The sequence below is a fragment of the Xenopus tropicalis genome, chromosome 2, assembly GCF_000004195.4.
Source record: "Xenopus tropicalis strain Nigerian chromosome 2, UCB_Xtro_10.0, whole genome shotgun sequence".
NCBI lineage: Eukaryota > Metazoa > Chordata > Amphibia > Anura > Pipidae > Xenopus > Xenopus tropicalis.
In genome coordinates, this window is record NC_030678.2 from 94,579,496 (window position 1) to 94,606,813 (window position 27,318).

At 38.1% G+C, this 27,318-nt stretch overlaps 2 protein-coding genes across 2 annotated transcripts in view; one reads left to right on the plus strand and one right to left on the minus strand.

Annotated features, from left to right (window-relative positions):
* rasa4 (RAS p21 protein activator 4) overlaps window positions 1-8,298 on the plus strand; it is a 77,526-nt gene extending 69,228 nt beyond the window's left edge. The window contains exons 18-22 of the mRNA XM_018091597.2: window positions 853-990; window positions 2,077-2,212; window positions 3,428-3,548; window positions 4,197-4,255; window positions 7,321-8,298. Coding sequence (XP_017947086.1) covers window positions 853-990; window positions 2,077-2,212; window positions 3,428-3,548; window positions 4,197-4,255; window positions 7,321-7,448 — 582 coding nt within the window. The 3' untranslated portion in view covers window positions 7,449-8,298. The remainder of the gene's footprint in view (window positions 1-852; window positions 991-2,076; window positions 2,213-3,427; window positions 3,549-4,196; window positions 4,256-7,320) is intronic.
* Window positions 8,299-10,984: 2,686 nt separating this feature from the next.
* On the minus strand, window positions 10,985-27,075 carry syap1 (synapse associated protein 1). Its single transcript, NM_203973.1, is given in 9 exon segments — window positions 10,985-11,850; window positions 12,241-12,385; window positions 14,039-14,097; window positions 15,023-15,171; window positions 19,040-19,179; window positions 19,833-19,906; window positions 21,434-21,500; window positions 21,951-22,069; window positions 26,778-27,075. Coding segments are annotated over 9 exon segments (1,095 nt in total). The 5' UTR covers window positions 26,992-27,075; the 3' UTR covers window positions 10,985-11,722.
* Window positions 27,076-27,318: the final 243 nt, after the last annotated feature.

A 27,318-nucleotide genomic window follows, 5' to 3' on the forward strand; every position in this document is an offset into this window, starting at 1 on the left:
CATGAATATGGGGCAGACATATCAATTAATTTGGCTTTGCTGAGTAAAAACACAGGTATGGAGATAACTGTAACAATAATTATCAAAGATAAATCTGGCCTTATATTTGTTCCCCAATAGCACATTTAAAAAAAAAAAAAAGAGCATACATTTTGTTAAGAAGCACATGATATTGTTTATTTATATTAATCTATGCTAAAGTTAATGTCACTCACAGTTTCTCATTAACATTATTTAAAAATATTGGGGCAAATCAAGTTTGCCACTTGTATATCATTTTTAGGGGCTTATTTCTGATGGGTGAAAGAGGAAAAAAAATCAGCAAAAAATCATATACAGGTATGCAACCTATTATCCATAATGCTTGGGACCTAGGTCTTTCTAGATAAGGGATCTTTCTGTAATTTGGGTTTTCATACCCTTTGTCTACTAAAAAAATAATTCAAACATTAAATAAACCCAGTAGGGTTGTTTTTCCTCTAATAAGGATCAATTGATCCTTAGTTGGGATCAAGTAGAAGGTACGGTTTTATTATTACAGAGAAAAAGGGAATTATTTTTTATTTTTTGAATTATTTGATTAAAACATAGTCTATGGGAGATGGTCTTCCCGTAATTAGAAGCTCTCTGGATAATGGGTTTCTGGATAACAGATCCCATACCTGTACAAGCAAATAGAGCAGTGAAGTTCCCCTGTGGAATACTCTATATCTATTTGATACGTATGCCCCCTGTTGTCATGATTTCAAAATCAGCAGTGTTTTTTATGTTTGGAAATGTAAATAACAGTAGATGAATGTGTATTTGTTGATGTCCCTGTTTCTACCTAGAATGCATTTTGGTTTATTTTAGAAAAGTTCTGTTATTCCGCTCTCAAAAATCCGAGCTTTGGAAAAAGTAGAAGAGAAGTGTTTTGGCAGTTCTAACGTAATGCAGATAATCTACACAGATGAAACTGAGAATCTGGAGGCTTTATATTTGCAGTGTAAGGTACTGATAAATTGGATATTTGTTTCAGAAACACTGCAAGTAACCCACACAAAATTGTATTATCTGTTTAATCTGAGAGCAATGTGATCACTCTGCAGCTGCAACTGTATCTAGTGGTCAGATTGGTACAGTGACATACTAGGCCAGATTTAATGCAATGAAAAAACATATCTCATAATTACATTCCAAACTTTTCCATACATTTCCAATTTTTCTTTTTTTTTTAAACATTTTATTGAAGGTTTGCAATAAACATGTAGGATGAATAATGACAAATTATTTAAATATAGGTTGTACAACAATAGTCACATTCGACAGTTTGTCCTTCAAAAAGATAAGAAATGAAGAAAATAGAATGCTTACAGAGAAACAAAATAAGTAATTTAAATAGAGAAAAACAAAAAGAACTAACTAACTATGCCCAGTGGATAAACTATAAAATGAAAAGAAAGGTTTGCTAGAGAGCAAAATCAAGGATTTAACAATTTTTCTACTGTATATTCATGAGCTAAACCACAAGACAGGTTTTTCTTTATTAAACTGAATCTGGCTCATTGTCAGTGGCCATGCACGCACAGATAATGATATGGAACAAAGATTTCCATTATTTTCTGTGCCTGTATGCTAGAACACTGATGCTGATATCCATATGCTATGGATATCTCTCAGCCTGGGTATCAGGCAGGGTTTACATTTTTATCTTCCACTTCAGTCGGCAAATGTATTGTGCATCAGTAGATTAGGAAATTAAAACTCATTTTTACTTTCACTGACTTTTCAGAACATTTGTGCAGAGTGCATGGCAATAGAAAGGCAGCAATGCCTTGTTTGGACCCTTGTGTACTCTCTGTCGCTTTCGGTCTTGAGCTGATTGATAGGAAAGAATGAAGGGATTGTGCCGTGTATTTTCACTTTTAAGCTAGTGCCCACATAAAATAAATAATTAAATACTGCATAAAATGTTAGCATAGTACAGATCATGGTTAGTAGTTTATATCATGGGTGAAATGAGACAGTACTGCTTTTTACAATTCACTGAAATTTTACCTTGTTAAAAAAATTTTTTTTTGTTTTTATTATTTTTAGAGTGTCAATGAACTAAATCAATGGTTGTCAGCATTAAGGAAAGTGTGTGTCAATAACCCCGATATGCTATGTTCTTATCATCCTGGTGTGTTTAAAGGAGAGAAATGGAGTTGCTGCCACCAAAAGGATAAAGCAGGTATTGCAGTAAATGTAAAGAACTCAGATTTCACTTTATAGAGGCATCTGTGAAACCAGGATACAAACAGAAAAAATGTTGAATGGCTATGGCTTTGTGCAGATTTCATCCTCTATCCTTATTATATCAGTGTATTTACACCTAGAGAATGGACCAAGAAATGCTTGTGTTACAGCTGCTTCCTTGAGTAACTTATTTTGTAGTGATCTCTGCTCCAGACTCACACCCACACTGAGGAATCCAGTATTTCCAAACCAGCCGGCAATGGTTCTATTGTGCCAACCCTTTTATGGTGATATTTTGTTGGCCTACAGTCAGAAAGCCTTCACCCTGTAAATGAGTAACCCCAGCACACTAATACCAGTTTAAACTGCATAGAAAAAGGTTAAAATAAATTGCATATGCTTCCACTGTGCCCCAGTGCAGAGTGACTGAAGGATATGCTGTTCTGACACCAAGGTAATGCTGGGCTCAGGGGTAGGGTTAACCTTTATAGGCAAATGTTAGCGTCAGTTTAAAAGAATAAAATAGTAGAAAAACTAGTAAAAATACTAGGGGGCTCATTTACTAATCCATGAATCCGAATGGGAAAAATTCGGATTAGAAACGAACATTTTGCAACTTTTTCGTATTATTTGCGATTTTTTCGTCGCTGTTACGACTTTTTCGTAAATTGTCGCAACTTTTTCGTAGCCGTTACGACTTGCGCAAAAAGTCGCGACTTTTTCGTAGCCGTTACGATTTGCTCGTATATTGTCGCAACTTTTTCGTATTTAGCGCTCGTAAACGGCGGGCAAAACTTTCAGACTTTGCATGATTTTGGAAGCCTCCCATAGGACTCAATGGCAGCTGCAGCTCTGCAGCTCCAACCTGGCCCAAGGAAAGTCACGATACTGAAGCTTGAATGAATCCGAAACTTTCGTACTCGGCGCAACGGCTACGAAAAAGTCGAAACAATTTGCGCAAGTCACAGCCATGGTAAACTTTGCACCAAAAACACTGGTTTTCCCCATTTTTGTTGATATTCTAATATTCTGTTTGGCAGAAATGTGTTTTAATAGTTAGACCTAAAAATTAGGATTTTAATTTCCATCTTTGCCACCAAAACAGTTGACAGTTTTCAGTTGTTCTGGTGCTGTTATGGTTATGTTATGGTTAGCAACAGAACCCTAATACAAAATGCTGAATTCCAAGACTTTCTATTGTATTGAACAGGTGCTGGCTGTGACAAAACACGCCATGAAGTCACTTTGCAAGAATGGAATGATCTTTTGGATCCCGACTTAGAGGCCCAGCTCATTTTCAGACACCTACTTGGAGTGAGAGAATTGATGAAGTAAGTAAATTATTTGTAAAGGAAATGTAACTCATTAAAAGAAATCAAAGTGGAATTGTGCAGTGTGCTCCTTTTAGAACTTCTGCAATTGACATTGTTTTTTAGATTTCAAGATATTAACAAGTTTTAGACTTTGAATAAAATAAATCTGAAAGGACAGCAACACCTGCTGGTCAGTTCTGATGACTGGGATAAACAAAGGTAAGGGCACTCCAATAAATAAAAAGCAAGTAACAATCTTTCCTTAGCAGAACAAGTTCAGAAGACTTCCCTTTATTCTTCTGAACTGACCAGCAGGTAGCACTTTTGCTTCAGTTTCATTATATTAGCAGTGTAAAATATCTTGAAATAAAAAAACCCCACATTATTGTACAAAGTAAATTACAAAAGTATATATATGCATACATACAGTATATTGTGAGTGGGTCCCTAAGTTCAGTAACTGACAGCAGTACAGAGCGTGTGCAGGGAATCAGCAGAAAAGAAGATGGGGAGCTACTGCGGCATCTTTGGAGGCACAGATCTTCCCTGCTAAAGGGCTGTGGACTGCTAAGCTTCATTCTGTTAGCATTAACAATTCTTTTTACATGTGCTCATTTCATTCCAGTTATTCATGGTTTCCTTTATTTCCTTTTATTATGTTTATAGGGAGAAATATGTGCAATGGACAGAGCAGACCGACAGAGAGACACCTCTTTTACATTCAGGTGTGTGTTTACTTTTCATTCATATGGAACAAATTAGGTACATTAAAATAAAAAATGATGCATTCAAATAATGTTGAGGAAAATGCATCTGTGATGATGGAGATTTCCTTGATAACTGTTAATCTGACTGTCTGGGTGTTTTCCAGTGCCAAATAAAATCCAAGTAAACAGAGGCGCTGCTGCCATGAGGCTAGATGAGAGCCATGCAGAAGCACCACGCAGGTTAGCAGGGGTGGCAAAAAGCTGCTCCTGGAATATTTTAGAGCTGGAATTCCACTCTCTGCACTAGTGATACATCACCCCCTTGACCCATGCTGATGCTTTTGAACAACAGGCAAGGGGGGTGGCATGAGACACCAGGGCCGCAGAATCACCCTGCAAGTAAAACTAGCCAATAAGAAACATTGCCTGCAGCAGATAAAAGGGTCAGAACTGACAATTTGTGACTATCCACATACAATAAGCAGTCATGAGCGATGTTTCAGAGATGTCTCTCTGCCCAATATACACTTCTCAGGCACACACACACAGGGCTGAATATAGAGCCATTGTATCATATATTCTTACTGGGCATATCTGCAAAACTTATAACAAAAAAAATAAATAAATCCTGCAATAATAGACATTAAAGGACTTATTTACTAAATTAGTGCAAAATAGGGCAGTGCACTGGGTTCTTTAACTATTATGCATTATTCTTTGTCAGAATTCCAGCATAATTGTGCCCACCTCAATTGTTTATTAATTTTGTCAGAATTCCAGCATAATTGTGCCCACCTCAATTGTTTATTAATTCTGCACTAGAGACATATGATGTTTAGGGTTGCCACCTTTTAATCCCATAATACTGGCTTTCAGGTCAGGGGCGGGCAGTGATAACATTTAGTAACATGGCAATGATCTAATGGCTGGACTGGGTGGGGAAAAGGTGAATGTGACTGGTAAATGGGTGGGGCAGAGGTGGACCTGTGATTATGATAAAAGCTGATCAGTGCAGAGAAGTCGAGGAAAGTTTATAAGGTATTAAAAATTTACCGCCATGTATATAGGTGCAAATGGGGCTAATTTGTACATTTGGGATTAAACTGGTACAGCAATGGGCACCTATAGGAGCAACATGCAAAGAAAACCCTCTATATGAAGCCTCATCAAGGCAGTTGTTAGGTACAGGGCCGCCTCGTGCCAGTGTGAGCTGTGCTTTGCGCCGCATACATCGCAGGTACACACAGCTCACAACGTGGCACATATCGGCAGTATTGATGCAGATGGGCGCTAAAGAGCATTGCGTATGACAATTTTATGTAACTACTGCAGCGACCCCCCAATGCGCTTTATGCATGAAGAAATGTGGTTTTCTGTTATTACAAACCGGATTCCAAAAAAGTTGGGACACTAAACAAATTGTGAATAAAAACTGAACGCAATGATGTGGAGGTGCCAACTTCTAATATTTTATTCAGAATAGAACATAAATCACGGAACAAAAGTTTAAACTGACAAAATGTACCATTTTAAGGGAAAAATATGTTGATTCAGAATTTCATGGTGTCAACAAATCCCAAAAAAGTTGGGACAAGTAGCAATAAGAGGCTGGAAAAAGTAAATTTGAGCATTACGAAGAGCTGGAAGACCAAATAACACTAATTAGGTCAATTGGCAACATGATTGGGTATAAAAAGAGCTTCTCAGAGTGGCAGTGTCTCTCAGAAGCCAAGATGGGTAGAGGATCACCAATTCCCACAATGTTGCACAGAAAGATAGTGGAGCAATATCAGAAAGGTGTTACCCAGCGAAAAATTGCAAAGATTTTGCATCTATCATCATCAACTGTGCATAACATCATCCGAAGATTCAGAGAATCTGGAACAATCTCTGTGCGTAAGGGTCAAGGCCGTAAATCCATACTGGATGCCCGTGATCTCCGGGCCCTTAAACGACACTGCACCACAAACAGGAATGCTACTGTAAAGGAAATCACAGAATGGGCTCAGGAATACTTCCAGAAACCATTGTCAGTGAACACAATCCACCGTGCCATCCGCCGTTGCCAGCTGAAACTCTACAGTGCAAAGAAGAAGCCATTTCTAAGCAAGATCCACAAGCTCAGGCATTTTCACTGGGCCAGGGATCATTTAAAATGGAGTGTGGCAAAATGGAAGACTGTTCTGTGGTCAGACCAGTCACGATTCGAAGTTCTTTTTGGAAATCTGGGACGCCATGTCATCCGGACCAAAGAGGACAAGGACAACCCAAGATGTTATCGACGCTCAGTTCAGAAGCCTGCATCTCTGATGGTATGGGGTTGCATGAGTGCGTGTGGCATGGGCAGCTTGCATGTCTGGAAAGGCAGCATCAATGCAGAAAAATATATTCAGGTTCTAGAACAACATATGCTCCCATCCAGACGTCATCTCTTTCAGGGAAGACCCTGCATTTTTCAACAAGATAATGCCAGACCACATTCTGCATCAATCACAACATTTGGCGCATCATAAAGAGGAAGGTGCGACAAAGAAGGCCCAAGACGATTGAACAGTTAGAGGCCTGTATTAGACAAGAATGGGAGAGCATTCCTATTCCTAAACTTGAGAAACTGGTCTCCTCGGTCCCCAGACATCTGTTGAGTGTTGTAAGAAGAAGGGGAAATGCCACACAGTGGTGAAAATGGCCTTGTCCCAACTTTTTTGGGATTTGTTGACACCATGAAATTCTGAATCAACATATTTTTCCCTTAAAATGGTACATTTTCTCAGTTTAAACTTTTGTTCTGTGATTTATGTTCTATTCTATTTGTTTAGTGTCCCAACTTTTTTGGAATCCGGGTTGTATTTGAAACCACATCCAATGAGAATGGCAAAATTTGAAGCTCCAGCAGGAGGTGGGTGACAAATGTATTTGGGGAGTTTACCAAAAGAATGGTTTCCATGTTTACAACTTTTTCTAACTTATAATTATATATAATGTAATCTTCGCAATCATAATGGCTCCTGAAAAGGTCACTGAATTATGTTTATGACATACATTTCCTAGCCACTGCCATATCTATATTTGTTTGTTGTTTGCAGATCCTCAGGTAAAAGACAGTGCCGCCCAGTTGTTCCAGATTCTTCATGATCTTGAAGCTGCTCATGATTCTTTGACCGTTTTTTCAAATGTAGCGGATAAAGAAAAGAAGTACTTACTGGAATTGTAGCTATACCTGTAAAATATAACATAGCAGTAAATAATGTCGTGCTGGCAATACTTAGTCAATATTTTTATTAGGGAATAGCACCTTAAACTGCCAAAATTCTGTAAAACCTGCAACTAAATATATAACTGTATATATAATCAAAATGAATGCCTCTCTCATAAAGCAGCTGCTGATCACAGAACATTCAATTTGCACGGGGGAGTAAGGATTTGGTTGGGTGACTATGAAGATTTTCATTCATCCAGGCCATGGTATATCTAGTATAAATAAATCTAAAGCAACTGGACTTGTTAAGTAATTATTGAAGAGCAGCTTCTTCAGTTCAACTGACTGTGAGTTTCAGGTGTCGCCTCTCTGAAGAGTTACAAAGTGCCATTGTGATTGGATTAGTGGAAGAGTATATATGCTGAGGACTTCCCATACCAGTCAGTTGAACTGAAGACGCTGGTCCAGTTGCTTTAGATTTATTTATACTAGATAGATTTGGTTGGGTGTTAGTGCTAAGTGCTGCTCAAGCAATAACACCCATTCTGATGATTTGACATATCTGTTTACAGCAGACTCCTGTCTGCTGGCAATCCTTTTGCCCTAAAATCGACCCTTAAAGTGATCCAAAAATTGAAAAAAAAAAAACAGAATGGTCTATGTATAACTTCATAATGAGCAATATATGAATGCAAGATTTTCACTCATTTTTGTTACAAAATTGCAACCAATAGCAAATAGCATATGGTATATCATTTGTGATGTCCTAGTGTTAGAAATGTACATTTCTACTAAATATTTACATTGTTTGTGTAACAAACCCCTTTCCGAAGGAGTGGAAATAAAGTGCTTAAACCTTTTCAGATATCTGTGAATGTGGATCTCTATACCTTTAGTCTAATAAGATAGGTTGGACACTATGGTAGTTGGTACCGGCAGAAACAACTGGAAAAAGACAAAACTGCCATAGGAACAAGCTACAGATTATAGCTTTAAATGTATCATTTTTGGCCAATTAGTAATGAAAAATGGCTAAGGAATATTAGTAGATATCAAACTTGGTTGCAGCATTTAATGCCAGGCAAGTCATATAATAATTAACAGCTAGAATATATGAAAAGGTCCTTAAATTTACTAATAATGTAGAGAAAAGGTTTCACCAGCGAAAGGTTTCTTTACGATAAGGGAAAATTGTACAGGTATCGGACCCCTTATCCGGAAACCATTATCCAGAAATTTCCGAATTACGGGAAGGCAATCTCCCATAGACTCCATTTTAATCAAATAATTTACATTTTTAAAAATGGTTTTCTTTTTCTCTCTAATAATATAACAGTACCTGTACTTGATCCCAGCTAAGATATAATTAATCCTTATTGGAGCCAAAACAATCCTATTGGGTTTATTTAATGTTTAAATAATTTTATTGCCAGACTTAAGGTAGGAGATCTGAATTATGGAAAGACCCCTTATCCAGAAAACCCCAGGTCCCGAGCATTCTGGATAATGGGTCCCATACCTGTATAGGAAATGGGTCCCTATTCCTATTTCCTATGTCCAGGGTTCAGTGCATCAGATGTGGCTCCAGTTCTCTGGATCCTCTGGCATAAACCATATACAAGATGGGGATGTCGAATTTGTAATCCTCTAAAATGTAACTACAAGCCCCAGCATCATGTTAGCTAATAATCCCCTGATCTGTGTGGCTGCATGTTGCTACAGGCAACAACAAGGGGCTCAGCACTAAGCCCCCATACGCCCATTCAAGAGATAACTTACCCCCAATGTATCATTTGAAAGTCTTGGTTCCATGAGCACTTTTCCCTGCTGCAATACAGGAGAATGCAGAATATATAACTACACAAAATAGCATTTAAGCAGTGCAAAGCTTGTGATAACAAACTTTAACCATTTGAAAGAATAAGCCTGGGCCTAGGGCAGCAAGGATATAATGTCAGCATGCCACGTGTTGGAAGCATCTTCACTGGGGACTGGACAGGAAGTTTTTACAGCTGTTAAAATCTCCCACCCGCCCAGCGCATCCAATCTATGTGAGGGGGGGTGCATGCACAGATGAATTGAGCACGTGGCAGGTGGGAGCACAGATAAAGTAAGCAGGCTGGGGCTAGTGCACGGGAGTACAAGTTGCCTAGGGGCTCACCACAACTAAATCTTTCCCTGAATATGTTTATTAAAAAACACACATTTTTGTAACCATTCCTGCAATAAAGAGTTCAATTCAAATGGAGAGTAAAGACAGGTTTATTTACTCAAAGGTAAGCCCAGACCCAAACCCTCACCACTTCAGACAATCCATATAATACCAACAGGTAAGCGACTGTATTTTTAAGAGGAAGGGGGCACACAATTTCTGGGAGATAGAAATGTTGTGCATTGTTGCTAGCTTGTCCATATAGTATGGTGCTGTTTAGTTGTGGATTGGGAAAGATTTGCCACAAGCAATAGATGAAAAAATAGAACTGTCATTAAATCAACAAACAAACAAAGCATTTCCCAGAAAGCCATCCTTTACATCACCTGGAAACTACTACAAGAGATATGTATAACATGCAGAACAAGAGATGCATCCAGTCAAAAACTTTCATACCCAGAGAGGATGCCATTTGGAATGAGATCTGAAAGTAGAGGAAAAGAAGAGTAGAAAAAGAGAGACTATTGCATATGTGATTAGAATGATGTAAGTGCACTGCAAGCACTTTTGCTAAAGGTTGGTTTATATTTGTAATGTATGTTGCATGGTTCTGAATGGACAGAGTTTAACACTAGCAGCCAGGGTTGCCAGCAAGAATTGTAAGACTTCATACTCCTGATGGGCCTTTCCTCTAATCCTGCAAACCCCAGGTGCCGAGCATTCTGGATAATTTGTCCCATACCTGTATATGGTAGGCTTTTTTGTATACCAGTTTTTAACCCTATGAGAGGGGCAACAAGGAAAGGCCATAGTGCCGGGTCATAAACTACCGTATACCATTTCCACACAGCTCTTTGATATATTTGTTGCAAAGTTTTTGTGGCAAAGCAACGTAAATCAAAGAGCCAACCAGTAATAGGGTATAAAGAGCAAACTATTGCGACCTAGTGCAGAGAGCTAACTGTAACATAAACAACAAGTAAAAAATTCTACAAAATACTGGCAGTTTCATAACTGCCTGACTTCAGTATTATATTAAATGCAACCTCTATTTGCTTATGACAAATGAAGAAAAGGATTGAACAGACATGGGGGTTATACCCATCCAGACAATACACATCCAGACAATAAATAAAAGCATAAAGGAAAGTTCATCTCTCTTCGGAACCTCAAGAATACACATATAATACCAAATCCCTGCAATTCAGAGATACCTATACCCTATTATTAGTAAAAGTAGCACAATTTGTGATTTAGGGTTTCTGATTTTAAATGCAATGGACATGTGAAGTGTTTGCTACCTGAACAATAAAAAAAGCTAATTTTGATACCATACAACATACATTTCTGTGTTGGTTTCAGTATGTCATAATTTGCAAAAAAAAAAGACACTCAAAAGTACCATAAATTATTTATTTGTCTGTATAAACAGATCATAAACCAAACTGGAATATACATTTAAACTTGTGCAGAGGAAAATCTTAATTGATTAAAATCAGGTATAATGTTCTTTATGGCAGGGTAAAACAAAAATATGGGCCAAAAAAAAAAACCCCCCAAGAAACAAACAAATCCAGACAGGATACCATATACCTTTCAAATCACATAGAACCAGGCCTCACTCATTTTGTACGTATTGGAATGGAAAACAAATGCTTCGTTTTGAATGGTGAAAAAGAAATCGTGTTCCAATAATTTGGCACCACACACCTCTGTGGCAAATACTTGGTCTTTTAGCTTTTACTTGTACTAGAGAGACATATATATGATGAAACCACCGGCGCCTCTCTGGCAAAGACTTTCTTCCCAGGCTGGAAATAAATACGTTAAATTACATGTCAGCTCTACTTCAGTCCATATCCCAGATAAATGAATAAGACCGCTGTGTTGTTACATTGTGAAGTGCTTTTTAAAATAGATTATTACAGTCACAATCCAGAAGAGACAGGGCTTCACAGGGCTTCCCAGAACTTCAGTTTAATAGCACTTAATCTTCCATTGCTAGTTCTAAACAGTAGCGCCTTAGCAGTACATAGCGAAAACAGCCATGATCTTATTCTGTGGTTTGCAGAGCCTGAAGGAATGACTAGAGTAGGAAGAGAATAGTATAGACACAGTCCAACTGATCAGCATTACGTTAGTCCTCTTGTAGGAGTTCCTCAATCTCTTTGTCCCAATTTTCATCCTTCATTTTGTCAGAGTCTGTCACCACCTCATATTCTTGAACCACATCCTGTAACTCCTTTATCCAGTCCTCGGTTTCTTCTAAAAATAAAAAAATAAAAAATCTCATCTAAATAATAAACAAAATGTTACAAGCATCTAATTCAAGAATGTGTAACTGGCCTGATTTCCTATATTGCACCAGTGCAGTGCCCCATAGCAACCAATCAGATTGTTGCTGTCAGTTTCTAATATGGGATAGATTGTTCAAATCTAAGGTACTAATTTATACACGCTTGGTAAAAAATTATACCTATAATAAAAGGCCCACAGTTTGCCCAGGTGCAGTAACCAATAGCAACCAATTAGTTATTTGATAATAAACAGGTGACCAGTATACAATCATTACAGCAGTATCAGAGGAATCATTGAATTGAAAACTCCACAACTGCCTATGCTTTATTTGTTCTAAATAGCGAATAAGCAATTCACCTTCTGGTTTATCAGCCTCATCTTTTTTGTCAAGAATAAGCTGTTCCATTTCCTTTCTAAGGTCTTCTTGGTTGAGGTTACATGTATCAAAAGCGTCACTCACAAACTCTGACACTCCTGGGCTTGTAGAAATCTCCTCTTCTTCCTAGAAGAGATTGGATCAGAACGCAAATCAGTGACAGAACCCATTGAATTACAAGATAGTGTATGGCAGATTCTCAGTTTGGCGGCATAATTTATATCATAATTAACTACTTTACTTCATTTGTCAATATCTACACACACACACACACAATGTTCTTCTGCACACAACATTATTTATTTTGTTTTATCCTTGTTTTTACATCTAGAAATCCACTATTGCCATGTACAGGGGATAGCCATTTGCTAAGTCATCAAAGAGGGGTGTCTGTGCCTAGTAAATTGCTGCTCAACACTTTCCCCATGCAGAATAGGCCTAAGCTGGATCAGTTCTACCCTTCAACTCCCTTATTCACCTCCTTGGTTGTCAAACTCATCCCCACCATATGGTTAAAACTACAGCAGCATGATGGACTTAAGACCTATGGCACACACTAGTACCAGTGGTAGTGAGCAGAGACCTTTGCTACTTCCCTCCGGGTCACTTCCCAGTCACTTAATCATAACTCAGCCTGCTAGCTGTTTTAGATCTGAGTAGATCAGACTGACTGATTAAATGAATCACATTAATGATGGCTGAATTAAGAAAATAATACAATACTGTGCAAACATATCAGCAATGCAATGTGGGCTTTATTGGTAAATCTAGATTTTGCCATTTCTGCTCTAACCACCACTCAATTCACATTACAAACATGGATAAAAAGAGGTTATCTACAACAACTGGCGGCAGCCTAGCATGAAAGGCTTTCCTATCACAGCAATTGATCCCATCATACCTCATATGGGACTACTAAGGCGGGCAGCAGTTGGCTTAGCAAAACCTGATGATATTCATGATGAAGGTAAGTTAATGTCTTTTGAGCTAATTAGGATATGTTTGGGATTCTTAAAAATCAGTTCATTCTCCATTTACAGCCGAGACATGTTATCCAAACAATATTGAGAATCCCTAACCCCCTCTTTAATAACCCGCTCCAACTTACTAAGGGAATTTCCCTTATGTACCAGATACTAAATAATAGTTTACACAAAGCTAAATCAAGTTTCATGATTAAATGGGAAAATATGTAAAAAGGCAATTTTCCCTTAAGCAATGAGCAACAAACTGAAAATGGATAATAAAAGCAACTAAATGTATCAATCATATAGAAATCAGTAAAAAGATCTTGATGAAACAAGACATACCTTGTTTACTGCATAATTTGGATAATTGCAAATTGTCTTAGAATATCACTTTATACATCATACCAAAAGTTAATTTGAAGGTGAACAACCCCTTTAAGTAAGTAATTAAGTTTGTTATAGTAACTTGTATGATGCATAGTTTCAATATTATTTACCTAATTGTACTTCTGAAATGTGATGAAATAATAGTTTCAATAAACCTTTGTACAAGTAAAAAAAAAAAAAAAATGATAAAACACTACCTGTACCAAACAGGAACATGGCAGGGGCAGTGTAGTTTTTTAGTAAGCTGAAGCAATGGCACAGATAGACTGACATTTGCCTAATAGCAAAACAGAATCTGCCATGGTGCTAGCATGCTATTATAATGTTGATTTAACAGCACCACCACAATACGCAGGCACTAATGAATGTGCACATTACTGAGGCCTGGGAACACTGCAAATAGGTTGTACATCCGTATAATTACCTCTGGATTTTTAAGTGGGGACTTGATAGTCACTGGTGGAGTCTTTGGCCTTACAGTTTCTATATTGGAATAAAGAATATGTACAGCAAAATTATGCAGCTGTGAAAAATACATACAGGACACACAAATAAATAAAAAAACAAAAAACTCTGCTACACATTTTAAGCTACTTTTATGTATTTTCTTTGCCTCATATGGACAAATGTTAAGAATAAATTCAAGTGATCACTAAGGACAATAAAAACCCCCGCCCCAAATTTTTTAACTAATCACCCCTACCTGACCCATATTGCTTCCTGCCTTAAACAGTATGTGGGCTCCACGTACCAGCTCTGTTACTGCAGAGTTGCACAGTAAGGATTACAGCCATATCTGATTCTGTTTGTGGTTCCTCAACAGAAATCGACAGTCAGGAGCATATGACATGGACCCTGATCTGGTCATGGACTTTAGTAGACATGCTCCAGGTCAGGAATTGCTGTCCAGAAGCCAGCTCTGCTGCATAACTCAGGGCCACAATGGGGCCAATATATATATATATATATAAAAGTTGAATATATCATTTTAGTTGTGCCTGTCCCACTGCCATCTGTGAATATGTTACAAACAGGGTTTGCAGTTTAGCCTTGCCTACGCTACCCAACATCTCTGGTCTCTGACTTCTAGACAGGAATCACAGGTTGGCTGAACACAACCTTCTTTACATCTTCTGTAATGTTATAGACCCTTATAAAGGATGCAGAAATGATCTTGGTGTCCTAGCAGGGCACATGATGCCTAAACCTAGAATTCCATAGCCCCCAAGCCGTGTTGCTGATGGCTTGAAATCCAGAGTGAAGGCTAATTAGGGTGGAACCCTAGTTTTCAAGGCATGTAGCCTAAGATTTGGGTAAACTTTTAAAGAACCTTTAAAGGGAATAAAATAAAAAACTGGGGTTATGAAATGAAATCTCTGAATTTAAACCCATCATTTTCATACAGTACCTTCTAAGTCACCGCCATCTTGCATGCTATTAATCTTATCAGCTTTTCCTGTTGCTTGCTGCTGTGCTGCCAGGGCTGTTAACTGTGCAGACTGCTTAATCAAAGAAACACGGTAAAAGTAGTTCCTCCAGAACACATCTTCCTTTACGCTGGATTACAAAAAGATAACTGATTAATCTTGCCTTTTCGTGTTTAATGAATCAAAAGTCTAAAGCAGCGGTTCTCAAACTGCAGGCTACTCCCCCTGGGGGCTTGGAACAGTGATGGCAGGGCTTGGACAGATAGCCAGTTTGGCTTTTTTCTCTCTAGATATACATGAAAACGCAGCTTTCCCTAAAGGTCAGTTAGGGAGACAACCGAGTCAGAGTTTAAGAATATCTAGCACAGCAAATACATATGTATTTGACGTATTTTAACTCTGACTCGGGTGACTTATTGAAGGATAATATTATCAACATATTTATCACTAAATCCTATAGGACTGTGGCCAAAAGTTGTACATTTAAAGTGGGCCCTGGCCACGGTTCAATTGTCAAGTTGGGTTTAAAATTGTATACCTGTTCTAAGATACAGCCGTGCTGGCTGATTGTAAAAGGAATGGAAATTAGCAGAACCCTGTCATTCTCATTTGTTGTATATCTTATGCAAACAATACAAACAAAACACTTTTTCAGCTTTAGATTTACAATTAGGTGACATGTTACAATGGAGTATTCAAAAGACAAAACCATGTTTTTCTAAATCTGGTTATTAGGGACAAGTCTTAAAGCTTTCCTGTCAGTCTACTCATAACCTGAGAATTGCATCTACCCAATGTTAAAGTATTGCCTTCTCTGGTATGAAGAATGCTTTCTGTAAAATTAGACAATATGCCAAGGGTTTTTTATTATTAATATTATCCATTACTATACAGTGCTAACATATTCCACAGCACTATTACAGAGTTTATACATCATTCACATCAGTACCTGCCCCAGTGCAGTCTATAGTCTAAAGGTGGCTACACATGTAGCAATTTTCGATGGTCACATCCACTGACGTTCAGGGCTGAATCGTCAGATATGGAGATAGAAAAAATAGAAGTTCCCCAGCCTTCTGCAATATTGGTCCCCTCGTCGAGCTGCCATACACGCACCGAATATCGTACAAAATGATGTTTGTACAATATCATCGGTGCGTGTATGGCAAGTTTAAGGCACCTATCACATACAATTAATCTGCATGTATACTATTGGAGTATGGGAAGAAAGTGGAGCATCTTCAAATAATCCACACAAGCAAAGGGAGAGCATATACACAATTAAATAGAGTGCCTTGGTTGAAATCAAATCTAAGATCTTCAGCAGTGCAACATTTTCATATGGCAGCACCACTGAATAGTGGGTCTTACAAATAATTACCAGGGTGCAGTGCAGCAAAAGAATTCACATCTTTGATTATGTAGAAAATTCAGTGAAGCACAGCACTCCCGTCTCTCTTTGCGTTGTTTTTTTTCCCCAAATGGCAGAAACGGACTTTATTCAGACAACATTAATGTTTCAGATGCTTCCACTCCCTTCATCAAGCCATAAATGCCTGATTAGACCCATTAAGTCACGTTATAATCACAATACAAACATCACAGTAGTAAAAATCGACACCGTTATAGTCCATGGACTAATACACACTACTAAACATCTTCAAAGGCTCACCAAAATGATTTATAATATATAATAAACCACCTCAAATTATGTTAAAAAAATTAACCCAAAACGTTGGCTTACACCATTAAATTTTTGCACATAATTTAAGTCCCACGAGTGCTCTGTGTTCTACATGCTGATATTTTTTGCGGCAGCACCTGGATGCTACCATGGTCCCTTCTAAAACAGAACACTACACAGCCATGTCTTTCCATATATATTTCATAAGTTTTATATATATATATATATATATATATATATATATAAAAAACAGTCCACACGACAGCACCACACTCCAAAATCTGCTGCTCTGCAGTTGCCCCTGTGCACGGGATATCATATAAATATCAAAAAGGTCCCAAAAGGGACCGAAACGTCGGTTGTACATGCAATTTTAATACACAAGAGATTTTTTGAAACACAAAGACCCTTGGTGCTGGCTGTTTTATTTTGATATATATATATATATATACAGGTCCTTTTCAAAAAATTAGCATATTGTGATAAAGTTCATTATTTTCTGTAATGTACTGATAAACATTAGACTTTCATATATTTTAGATTCATTACACACAACTGAAGTAGTTCAAGCCTTTTCTTGTTTTAATATTGATGATTGTGGCATACAGCTCATGAAAACCCAAAATTCCTATCTCAAAAAATTAGCATATCATGAAAAGGTTCTCTAAACGAGCTATTAACCTAATCATCTGAATCAACAAATTAACTCTAAAAACCTGCAAAGGATTCCTGAGGCTTTTAAAAACTCCCAGCCTGGTTCATTACTCAAAACCGCAATCATGGGTAAGACTGCCGACCTGACTGCTGTCCAGAAGGCCATCATTGACACCCTCAAGCAAGAGGGTAAGACACAAAAAGAAATTTCTGAACAAATAGGCTGTTCCCAGAGTGCTGTATCAAGGCACCTCAGTGGGAAGTCTGTGGGAAGGAAAAAGTGTGGCAGAAAACGCTGCACAACGAGAAGAGGTGACTGGGCCCTGAGGAAGATTGTGGAGAAGGACCGATTCCTGACCTTGGGGGACCTGCGGAAGCAGTGGACTGAGTCTGGAGTAGAAACATCCAGAGCCACCGTGTACAGGCGCGTGCAGGAAATGGGCTACAGGTGCTGCATTCCCCAGGTCAAGCCACTTTTGAACCAGAAACAGCGGCAGAAGCGCCTGACCTGGGCTACAGAGAAGCAGCACTGGACTGTTGCTCAGTGGTCCAAAGTATGTCATTCGGAAATCAAGGTGCCAGAGTCTGGAGGAAGACTGGGGAGAGGGAAATGCCAAAATGCCTGAAGTTCAGTGTCAAGTACCCACAGTCAGTGATGGTCTGGGGTGCCATGTCAGCTGCTGGTGTTGGTCCACTGTGTTTTATCAAGGGCAGGGTCAATGCAGCTAGCTATCAGGAGATTTTGGAGCACTTCATGCTTCCATCTGCTGAAAAGCTTTATGGAGATGAAGATTTCATTTTTCAGCATGACCTGGCACCTGCTCACAGTGCCAAAACCACTGGTAAATGGTTTACTGCCCATGGTATTACTGTGCTCAATTGGCCTGCCAACTCTCCTGACCTGAACCCCATAGAGAATCTGTGGGATATTGTGAAGAGAAAGTTGAGAGACACAAGACCCAACACTCTGGATGAGCTTAAGGCCGCTATTGAAGCATCCTGGGCCTCCATAACACCTCAGCAGTGCCACAGGCTGATTGCCTCCATGCCACGCCACATTGAAGCAGTCATTTCTGCAAAAGGATTCCCGACCAAGTATTGAGTGCATAACTGAACATAATTATTTGAAGGTTGACTTTTTTTGTATTAAAAACACTTTTCTTTTATTGGGCGGATGAAATATGCTAATTTTTTGAGATAGGAATTTTGGGTTTTCATGAGCTGTATGCCACAATCATCAATATTAAAACAAGAAAAGGCTTGAACTACTTCAGTTGTGTGTAATCAATCTAAAATATATGAAAGTCTAATGTTTATCAGTACATTACAGAAAATAATGAACTTTATCACAATATGCTAATTTTTTGAAAAGGACCTGTATATATAGTTAGTTATTACATAACTATGGACAACAGTCTCTGTGTCTGTAAGCAAATCTCCAATAGAGAATAACTTGAAGAGACTGAAGAACATTCACTTTTAATTTCACATGCTTTGGGAGTGATTGACCTCTCACAACATAATTCTTTATTCAATGTATGACTTTACTTTATTAGGGAGTAGGGAGTTAAAAGTTAAAAATAATGTTAGATATGGATATGAGCAAAAGTTTGTGTAAATAAATCTGTATAACCACAACTGGTAATACAGGTCGACTTACAGTTTTGGGACAAGATCAAATCTCATTCGGTTAAGTAGCTCATCTTCCTGTAACATTACAAGGGCGACAGGGTACATTTGCTCAAACTCAAAGTTAAAATGTACTCCAGCGGGGGGATCTCTTAAGAAATTGCGTCTGTCCTTTAAAAAAAAAACAAAAAAAAACCACACATGTAAATGTTTGTTATTGTTGTTATCACTTCATTAAGGGAGAACTGAACCCCTCTAGATGTCTGTAATATATTTAAGAAGGGCAGATAAACACAATTCTCTGTGTCCCATTCCTACTTTAAAATATCTCTTAGATCGGCTATTGTCAGCCCTGAAATGAACTGCATTCCAGGCAGCAGTGCTGACATAACAAAGCTCTCTTCCTCTCTTCAGAAGATATCAGCGGCAAGACTGACATGCACAAAATTTATCGTAGGAAGCAGCTTACTCATTACACTAAGAACATTTAGGTAACCTAATAGGGGAGAACCCTATAAATCTTGCACATCCAGAGATGCTGACATGAAGTGGAGGTGACTGTTAGAGAAAGAGGAAAAGGAAGTACAGGAAATCAAAATGGTGGCCAAGAAGGGATTTTCAGACACAGGGGAAGCCTGCTAATCGGGAATCTGAGCAGGTATGTGTAATTTCAATGCAGAGATACCCTTTGGGCATTCATCAACAATACAAGGGTTGTAAGAGTAAGAAAATTTGCACAGGGTTTAATTCTCCTTTAAACATTGCCAATATATTATTTGTTGACTAAACAGACTGAAACATCTTAATTTTGAATATTGACTTACTGCAGATAGGGCCAGTATTTGTTGTTGAATGGTTTCCTCTTCATTATAACCAACCCAAGGAGCAACCGCAGCTTCTAATAAGGGATAAAATGAAAGAAATATCACAATACATTACGGCCTCTAAATAACATAAAGATTACCACTGCAAATCATGTATAACCTACATTCATTTCTAGCAACACTGCAGAATATACATACATACACTAGTAGCTTAAGTTGGATAATGTGATACAGAACACTTCTGTAAAAGAAGCAACAAGGCAGTGTATATACAAGCACTCCCAATGCGAGTGACTTATTCTGGCCTAAATGTATAAACATTTATATAATATAAATATATTGTTTATACTTTCAAGAACTTGCGGAGGCGCATTAGCCAAATAGCTACTTTTGCACCATGTCAAGCTCCTACTAACAGGTGATAAGACAAAGAGTAAAGATGCAGTGTTCTTACATGTTATGATTACAGCTTTTCATTGCAATCACATTTATAAGTAACTTTAAAACCACTTAACATTTGTAAAGAATGTATATTGGCAATCTGCCTAGAATTACAATTTTCTATTATTCAAAATTAATACGTTTTTGGCTGGCGATCCCCTTTAAGTAAATAATGATAATTTTGTTTCACCTCTAACAATATGACAATTAACCAAGCCCAACACAATCCATGGATAGCAAAACAACTGATTTTTTTCAGCATAAGCATGTTTAAGTACATTTTTGCTATAGCGTTTTGCATAACAAAAGGGAATACTGGTCACAAACATTTTGCTTAACAGATCCCATAAATGTGTGGTTTTTATTGCATGGATAGTAATAATAAGTGTGTGCCCATCCATTCATTATGCATGATTCTATGCTTGCAAAAACAGCCTGCACAGCCTCATGCAAGTTTTAGGCAGCTACTGCCTTAGCTATTCAATTCATATTTCCCTGGCATACATGACACAGCTCTTCCACCCACCAAGATGGGTGCTATTCTCACATTCACCTTAAAGTGGAGGGCTGACAATTTTTTAGCAGTGCAGATAAATTGACAGTAAATATGTCAATACTTGCTCCAGTCTTTGGGTAACCTGCTTGAGCGGTAAGGTGGGGTCTGGGATGTCAGTACCCTCTGCCTATCACTGTATTAAGCATTATACCATATGAGATATACTGTTCTTGGACAATATTCCATTGTACTTGAATCGGTAAGGGGTAAAGTTGACCCTCTCCATTTCCACATTTTTGCATTATTTCATAAGATATCAGTTTAACCTATAAGTAACTAGCCTAGTACTGGTCTTCTTTGGAACTCGTGAGGAAGGCAACTTTCTTTTATTATACTGTGCATGCGCAGGTCTGAGGCAGTCTTAAGGAATTCCTTGGACAGTAGTAAAGATGTCAGCAGTGATCCTCTTCTGTAAAAAATGCACTGGTCCATGGTAAAAAAAATAAGCCACTGCATTCACTGGGGGGTGCCTAACAAACTGCCACCTCCAGGAAACTGCAATTTCCTTGTCTTTTAAAATTAAATACCTAATACAGTGGTTTTCCATGTTTTTGGCATATCCAGAATTGTACTGACCTGTAAAAAATAAAATGGTATCACTTACCTGACTTTTTAAAATGCATCTCTTGTACAAATTTTTCCTGCTCCTTTTGAAAATCACCAATGATCGTCTATAAGACATACAGCAAAATAGACAAACTGGTTAACCACAGGGGACTAACAGCTATAAGAAATGTTAATTACTGTATAAATGTTATAATGAGTTTATTTCAATGGAGTATGCTACTGCAGACTGCAGAATCCCCTTTCCATATGACACCACAAGGTATTATTAAAAACTCTTATTTAAATTATCTTTTTGTATTTATATATTAGAAAAAATAAAATACCAAAATAGATAAGTTTCTAAATAACTGCAGCTGTTTATTTTTTAAAGGGGAGGCAGTGCAGCAAAAGCAGCAATTAGAATGAAGGTAACATTTAAAATTGCCCCAGATAAAGTCTGGTCATCTTAATATACAATATTTGTGATTTTAATTTATAATCAGTTGCCCTAATTATTTCTTGTTTCACAAATAAATAAATAAAAAGTGATTACAAGTTGTGCAAAGGGAAATCACCTTATCAATTAAACCGTCGATTTTTCCTTCCTCAACCGATTTCTTGATATTTTGAGCCGTTTCGGCTACAGATTCAGATATCTTTTTTGTAGCAACAGAAGCAAAGTTTAAAAGGTAACCTTTAGAAGAAAGAAGAACAGAACTATAATCAAGCAAAACTACAGTTAAAAATGTACAATAATTTGTTAAAATAGAATACTATAGAGAATGGCATCTCAATTTACATATCGTTCTAGAATCCAGGTTTCCAAAATATTGATCCCATTCCAACAAAATAATCTAAATATATAATATTATATATTTTTTAAAAATCAGCAATTTTAGTGGCAGGTCCCATTCTCAATGTCTTCTCCTAAAATACAAAATTCTTTCCTCAAAATCATGAATGTCTGAATTTCATAGCAAACCACTGCAAAATTGCACCCTATAAGATTTCTTCAAATGTCTTACTTATGTTTAAATGTAACTTATTACTATAAAACGTAATATTTTATATATATATACAGGTATGAGATCTGTTATCCGGAATGCTCGGGACCTGGGGTCTTCCAGATAAGGGATCTTTTTGAAGTTTGGATCTCCATGCTTTAAGTTTACTAAAAAATCATTAAATTAAATAAACTTAATAGGTTTGTTTGCCATCCAATAAGGATTAATTACATCTTAGTTGGGGCTCAAGTACAAGGTACTGTTTTCATATTACAGAGAAAAAGGAAATCATTTCTAATAATTAGAATCATTTGTTTAGAATGGAGTCTATCTGAGATGGCCTTTCCATAATTCGAAACAGGTTTCCGGATAATGGATCCTATATATATTAGAGGAGCACTGTACTCATCAAAATTACGTCAAAAGGAATTACTCATCAAAAGGAATACTGTCATGGGAAAACATGCTTTTTTTTTTTTTTTTTTTTTTAAACACATCAGTTAATAGTTACATAGGGCTGAAAAAAGACCCATCAAGTCATATACCAACATCAATACTAACTGTAGATATTAATATCACAATAGCCTTTGATACTTTGTTGAAGAACTCATCCAAGCCTCTCTTAAAAAGGCATTAACAGAATCTGCCATTACCACATCACTAGGAAGGGCATTCCCCAAACTCACTGCCCTCACTGTGAAAAACCACCTACGTTGCTTCAAATGAAAGTTCTGCTCCTCTAATCTAAAGGGGGGGCTCTGGTGCGCTGATCGTTTTTATGGGAAAAAAAAGAACACCCCTATCTGCCTATAATCCCCTCTAATGTACTTGTACAGAGTAATCATGTCCCCTCGCAAGCATCTTTTTTCCAGAGAAATCAACCCCAAGCTTGACAGTCTAACCTCATAGTTTACATCTTCCATCCCCTTTAGCAGTTTAGTTGCACGTCTCTGCACTCTCTCCAGCTCATTAATATCCTTCTTAAGGACTGGAGCCCAAAACTGCACCACATACTCAAGGTGAGGCCTTACAAGGGACAAAGAGGCAAAATTATGTTTTCATCCCTTGAGTCAATGCACTTTTTATACAAGACAGCACTTTATTTGCTTTAGTAGCCACAGAATGACACTGCCTGGAATTAGACAACTTGTTATCTACAAAAAAAACTCCAGATCCTTCTCAATTAAGGATACCGCCAACAAACTACTGTGGCAGCATCCTGCATGGAACTTTGCACTATTTATTTCCAGAAAGTTAAAAAGCGAAGGACCAAGGACTGACCCCTGCGGTAATCCACTAACAACAGTGGTCCAATCAGAAACTGAGTTCCATTTACCACCACTTTGTAATCTATCCTTCAGCCAGTTCTCTATCCAATTACAAATATTATGTTCTAGGCCAATATTCCTTAATTTGATCATTAACCTTCTGTGAGGTACTGTATCAAACGCTTTAGCAAAGTCCAAGTAGATGACATCAACTGCCATTCCAGCATCAAGGTTCCTGCTCACCTCCTCATAAAAGGCAACTAAATTAGTCTGGCAAGATCTGTTGCGCATAAAACCATGCTGGCACAAACTTATAGTATTGTGAACTGCAATGTATTCAAGTACCCTACATTATTACCCCTTCCAAAAGCTTTCCTACTACTGATGTTAGACTAACAGGCCTATAGTTTTCAGGCTGAGAACAGAATCCGGGACAATTGGCAGCAGCGGGAGAAGGAAGGAGGAAGCGCTCTCGACAGGTACCCCGGGCTGGTGCTGTTTTCTCCTAACAGGGGCACCAGCCCGGGGTAAAAGGTAAGCGATTTAAGTCACTTGGGGGTGCCTAACATTTTGGCACCCCCAAGTGACTTAGACTTTCCTTGTCCTTTAAGAAAATTCATTTTGATCACTCCAAGGTGATCTTCCTCAAGCTTGTTTTCCCCAAGCAAGATCACCATGGAGTGATCGAAATGCTGGATTTCCTTCAATAAGTCTTCTTACACATAATCCTGATGATATATATATATGTACAACAACAAGAGATCCTGTGTACTCACCCTTTATCAATATATATAGGACATTAAGACATTCTGTGCATTAAGCTACTAAGAAATGCCCTCCCCTTTAAACAAAACAGGGATTGTTTGTCCATACATTGCAATATACTTCAAGCTGGCCAACTACGTCAAAGTCATCCCTTCTGGCCAGTCCTACACTGACCTATGCGATTCACCATGAATTCTACTGCTTCAATATATGTTTAGCCAAGGGACTAAGTTTTACCTGCAACTTACTTGCTTTCAAGGTTAAAACCCCCATATGGTTGCCCTTTTATTGGCCCACTGGGATCACCTGACTGTAGCTGGGAAGGGTGGGAGCTACAACATGGAGCTGGCCACTGCTCCTGATATATATATGTGTGTGTGTGTGTGTGTGTGTGTGTGTGAGAATAATGTACCGCCTATTGTAAAATATAAGGAGGAGTTCACAGAGGAGTTCCATGAACATATTAAAGCACAAATGTAATTTAAGGCCAAGTGCTTTTATACAAGTCAAGAAACGTCAAGGTGACCTCTAATATCCTCATATTTTACAACAGAGGGGTACATTATTTATTATAATACACAAGTGTCAGTGAGTAATAACATAAATTACATCACTAAGCACCAATTATAACTGATGACATCATGAAACACCATCTTTAAGGTTACGGTTTCCATTTCCCATCTCAGCACCAGCATTATATAGTACAGTAACTTAAGGATACTTTGTTTTACACTCTCTATCCTTTGTCTCAGATGCACTTCGTCCCTCTGAGGTGCCAAACCCCTTGCTGCTTCCCCAATACCATGAAGTTAGGGTTCAATTGCTACTGTAAAGAGCAAAACCTCTTCTTTGCTTGGACTAGCTTAGTGTGGGTATTACTGTAAAGAGCAAAGCTGCATTCAAAACGTTGTTCTTAAAATTACCTGGTATGGCGATTTTATGCCTCATGTAAAATATTACCCCAAAACTATGGTATGCTAACAGATTTTGTGGAACAAACCCCTAAAATAAAGAAGACTCACCAGTATACTGGGGGCACATGTGCACGGCTCTGAGCTTACAGTTTAAGGACTAGATAACTGTGTTTAAGAATGTGGCAAGCATTCCAATAGATTAGCACCAAATCCAGGATATAGTTTGGGATTCGGCCAAGATTCTAACTTTTTCAGCAGGATTCCAATTCGGCTGAATCAAATAGAATCCTTAAAATCATGTGACTTTTTGTCACATAAACACGGAAGTTGTTTAACCCTTCTGCATCCTAATTTCGGTATTCACCCAAATCTTTTACGAAGGATTCGGGGTTCAGGCGAAATCTGAAAATAGTGGATTTGGTGCATCCCTAAAGAAGATCACCCTAGAAAAAGTAATTAATTTGCAGAAAATGTATTTGCTGTTAAAACAAAGGATGGGTTGATCCATTCTGCTTTGTAAATGGCTGCCCTTCCCCATAAAACTGGTCAAGGTGTCTTTAAAAGCATTTTTAGCTCTTGCCTATGAATAATATAGCATGAAACCCAAACGTCTGAGCTGATGCCGTACTAATAAATTGTTTTTGCTTTAACAAGCATGCACTGGAGCAATCTGTTAAGAGTGTCTGCAACGTTCCTACATACTGTCTAGCCTCAGACAATGACCAAAACATTTTAGGGCTGTTGGAGCTATTAAAGGGGACATAACCCCAAAAACAAAATGCTACCTAATTAAATAAATTGTCTAAAGCAACTTTCCAATACACATAAGTTACTAAAAACAAGTTCACTGGTTATGCAGTTATTTGTAAACGTAACTGCTATTGTAAACAGTCATTTTTACCCCTTTCTGCATTTCTGGTTCAGTCTCTTGAAAGGATGTAGCAAGTGAGTTTCTTCTAGAACTAGATCCCAGTTTCCCACAATACCTTGCATACTTCTTCACAGGCCTATCAATCAGATCACTGCTGCCACATTGTTTTGAAATGTCAGAACCATGAGGGCATATACCGGAATAGGAAGGGAAACTGAAACTGCTTTCAAAAAGCACTTATATTTACACAGAAATATAAAACCACTAAAATCTGTTATCAATATACACTGGAAAGTTCCTTGGAAATCCAGTTTCTTTTATTAGACAAAGTAGTTGATTGTTGAGCTTATATCAGAGAAGCCAGCTCATGTCATTATGGGGATAATGATGCAGAGACCTTATTGACAGGATCATTACTACCATCAGCTGAAATCTAACACCCTGCGCCTCTCCAACACTAGCAAAGCACAATTTAAGTACCATTATATTATATTGGGTACATGCCCATGATAGGACTAACATGTGCATTGATAGCCACAAAGCCTCTGTACATTAAAACCGCTTAGAGCTTGACACTCACTGCCAAAGCCTTTGGCCTGGTTTATGAGGGCCTCGTCTGACTCATTTGCCTCTTGCTGAGACTGCCCATCTTCCCCAGCGCTTTTCAACTTTTCCCCGTCTCCTGGTTCCGCGCTTCTAGTCTCTTCTTCATTCCTTCCTGTTTCCTTCTCTGCTGTTTTTTGTGTTTCCTGCTCCGGGTCCAGCCCGAGCCAGCTCCCAAGTCCGCGAAACATTGCAGGGTTACAGCTTTCCCACAACACTATCTAAAAATGTTTATTATTCTCCCCTTCCCTTCTAATCCGACCGTCAAAACTTCCTTGTCAGAATTGCTTACGTCAGCGAGACGTGTGAAACCAATCAAAACAACCCAGTAAAATCACGTGAAATAGGCTGCGGATCTTACAGTCTGATTGGCATAACCTAACCAATAGCATAGAACGGATATTACCACGCCTCTTTATTTGCCCTATGTTTTGTTTGCCTGAAACCATCCTGGAAACAGGGTATCACGTGACAATTGCACGGAAGTGTTTGGTATGGTAGTACGCGTTCCTTGGTTC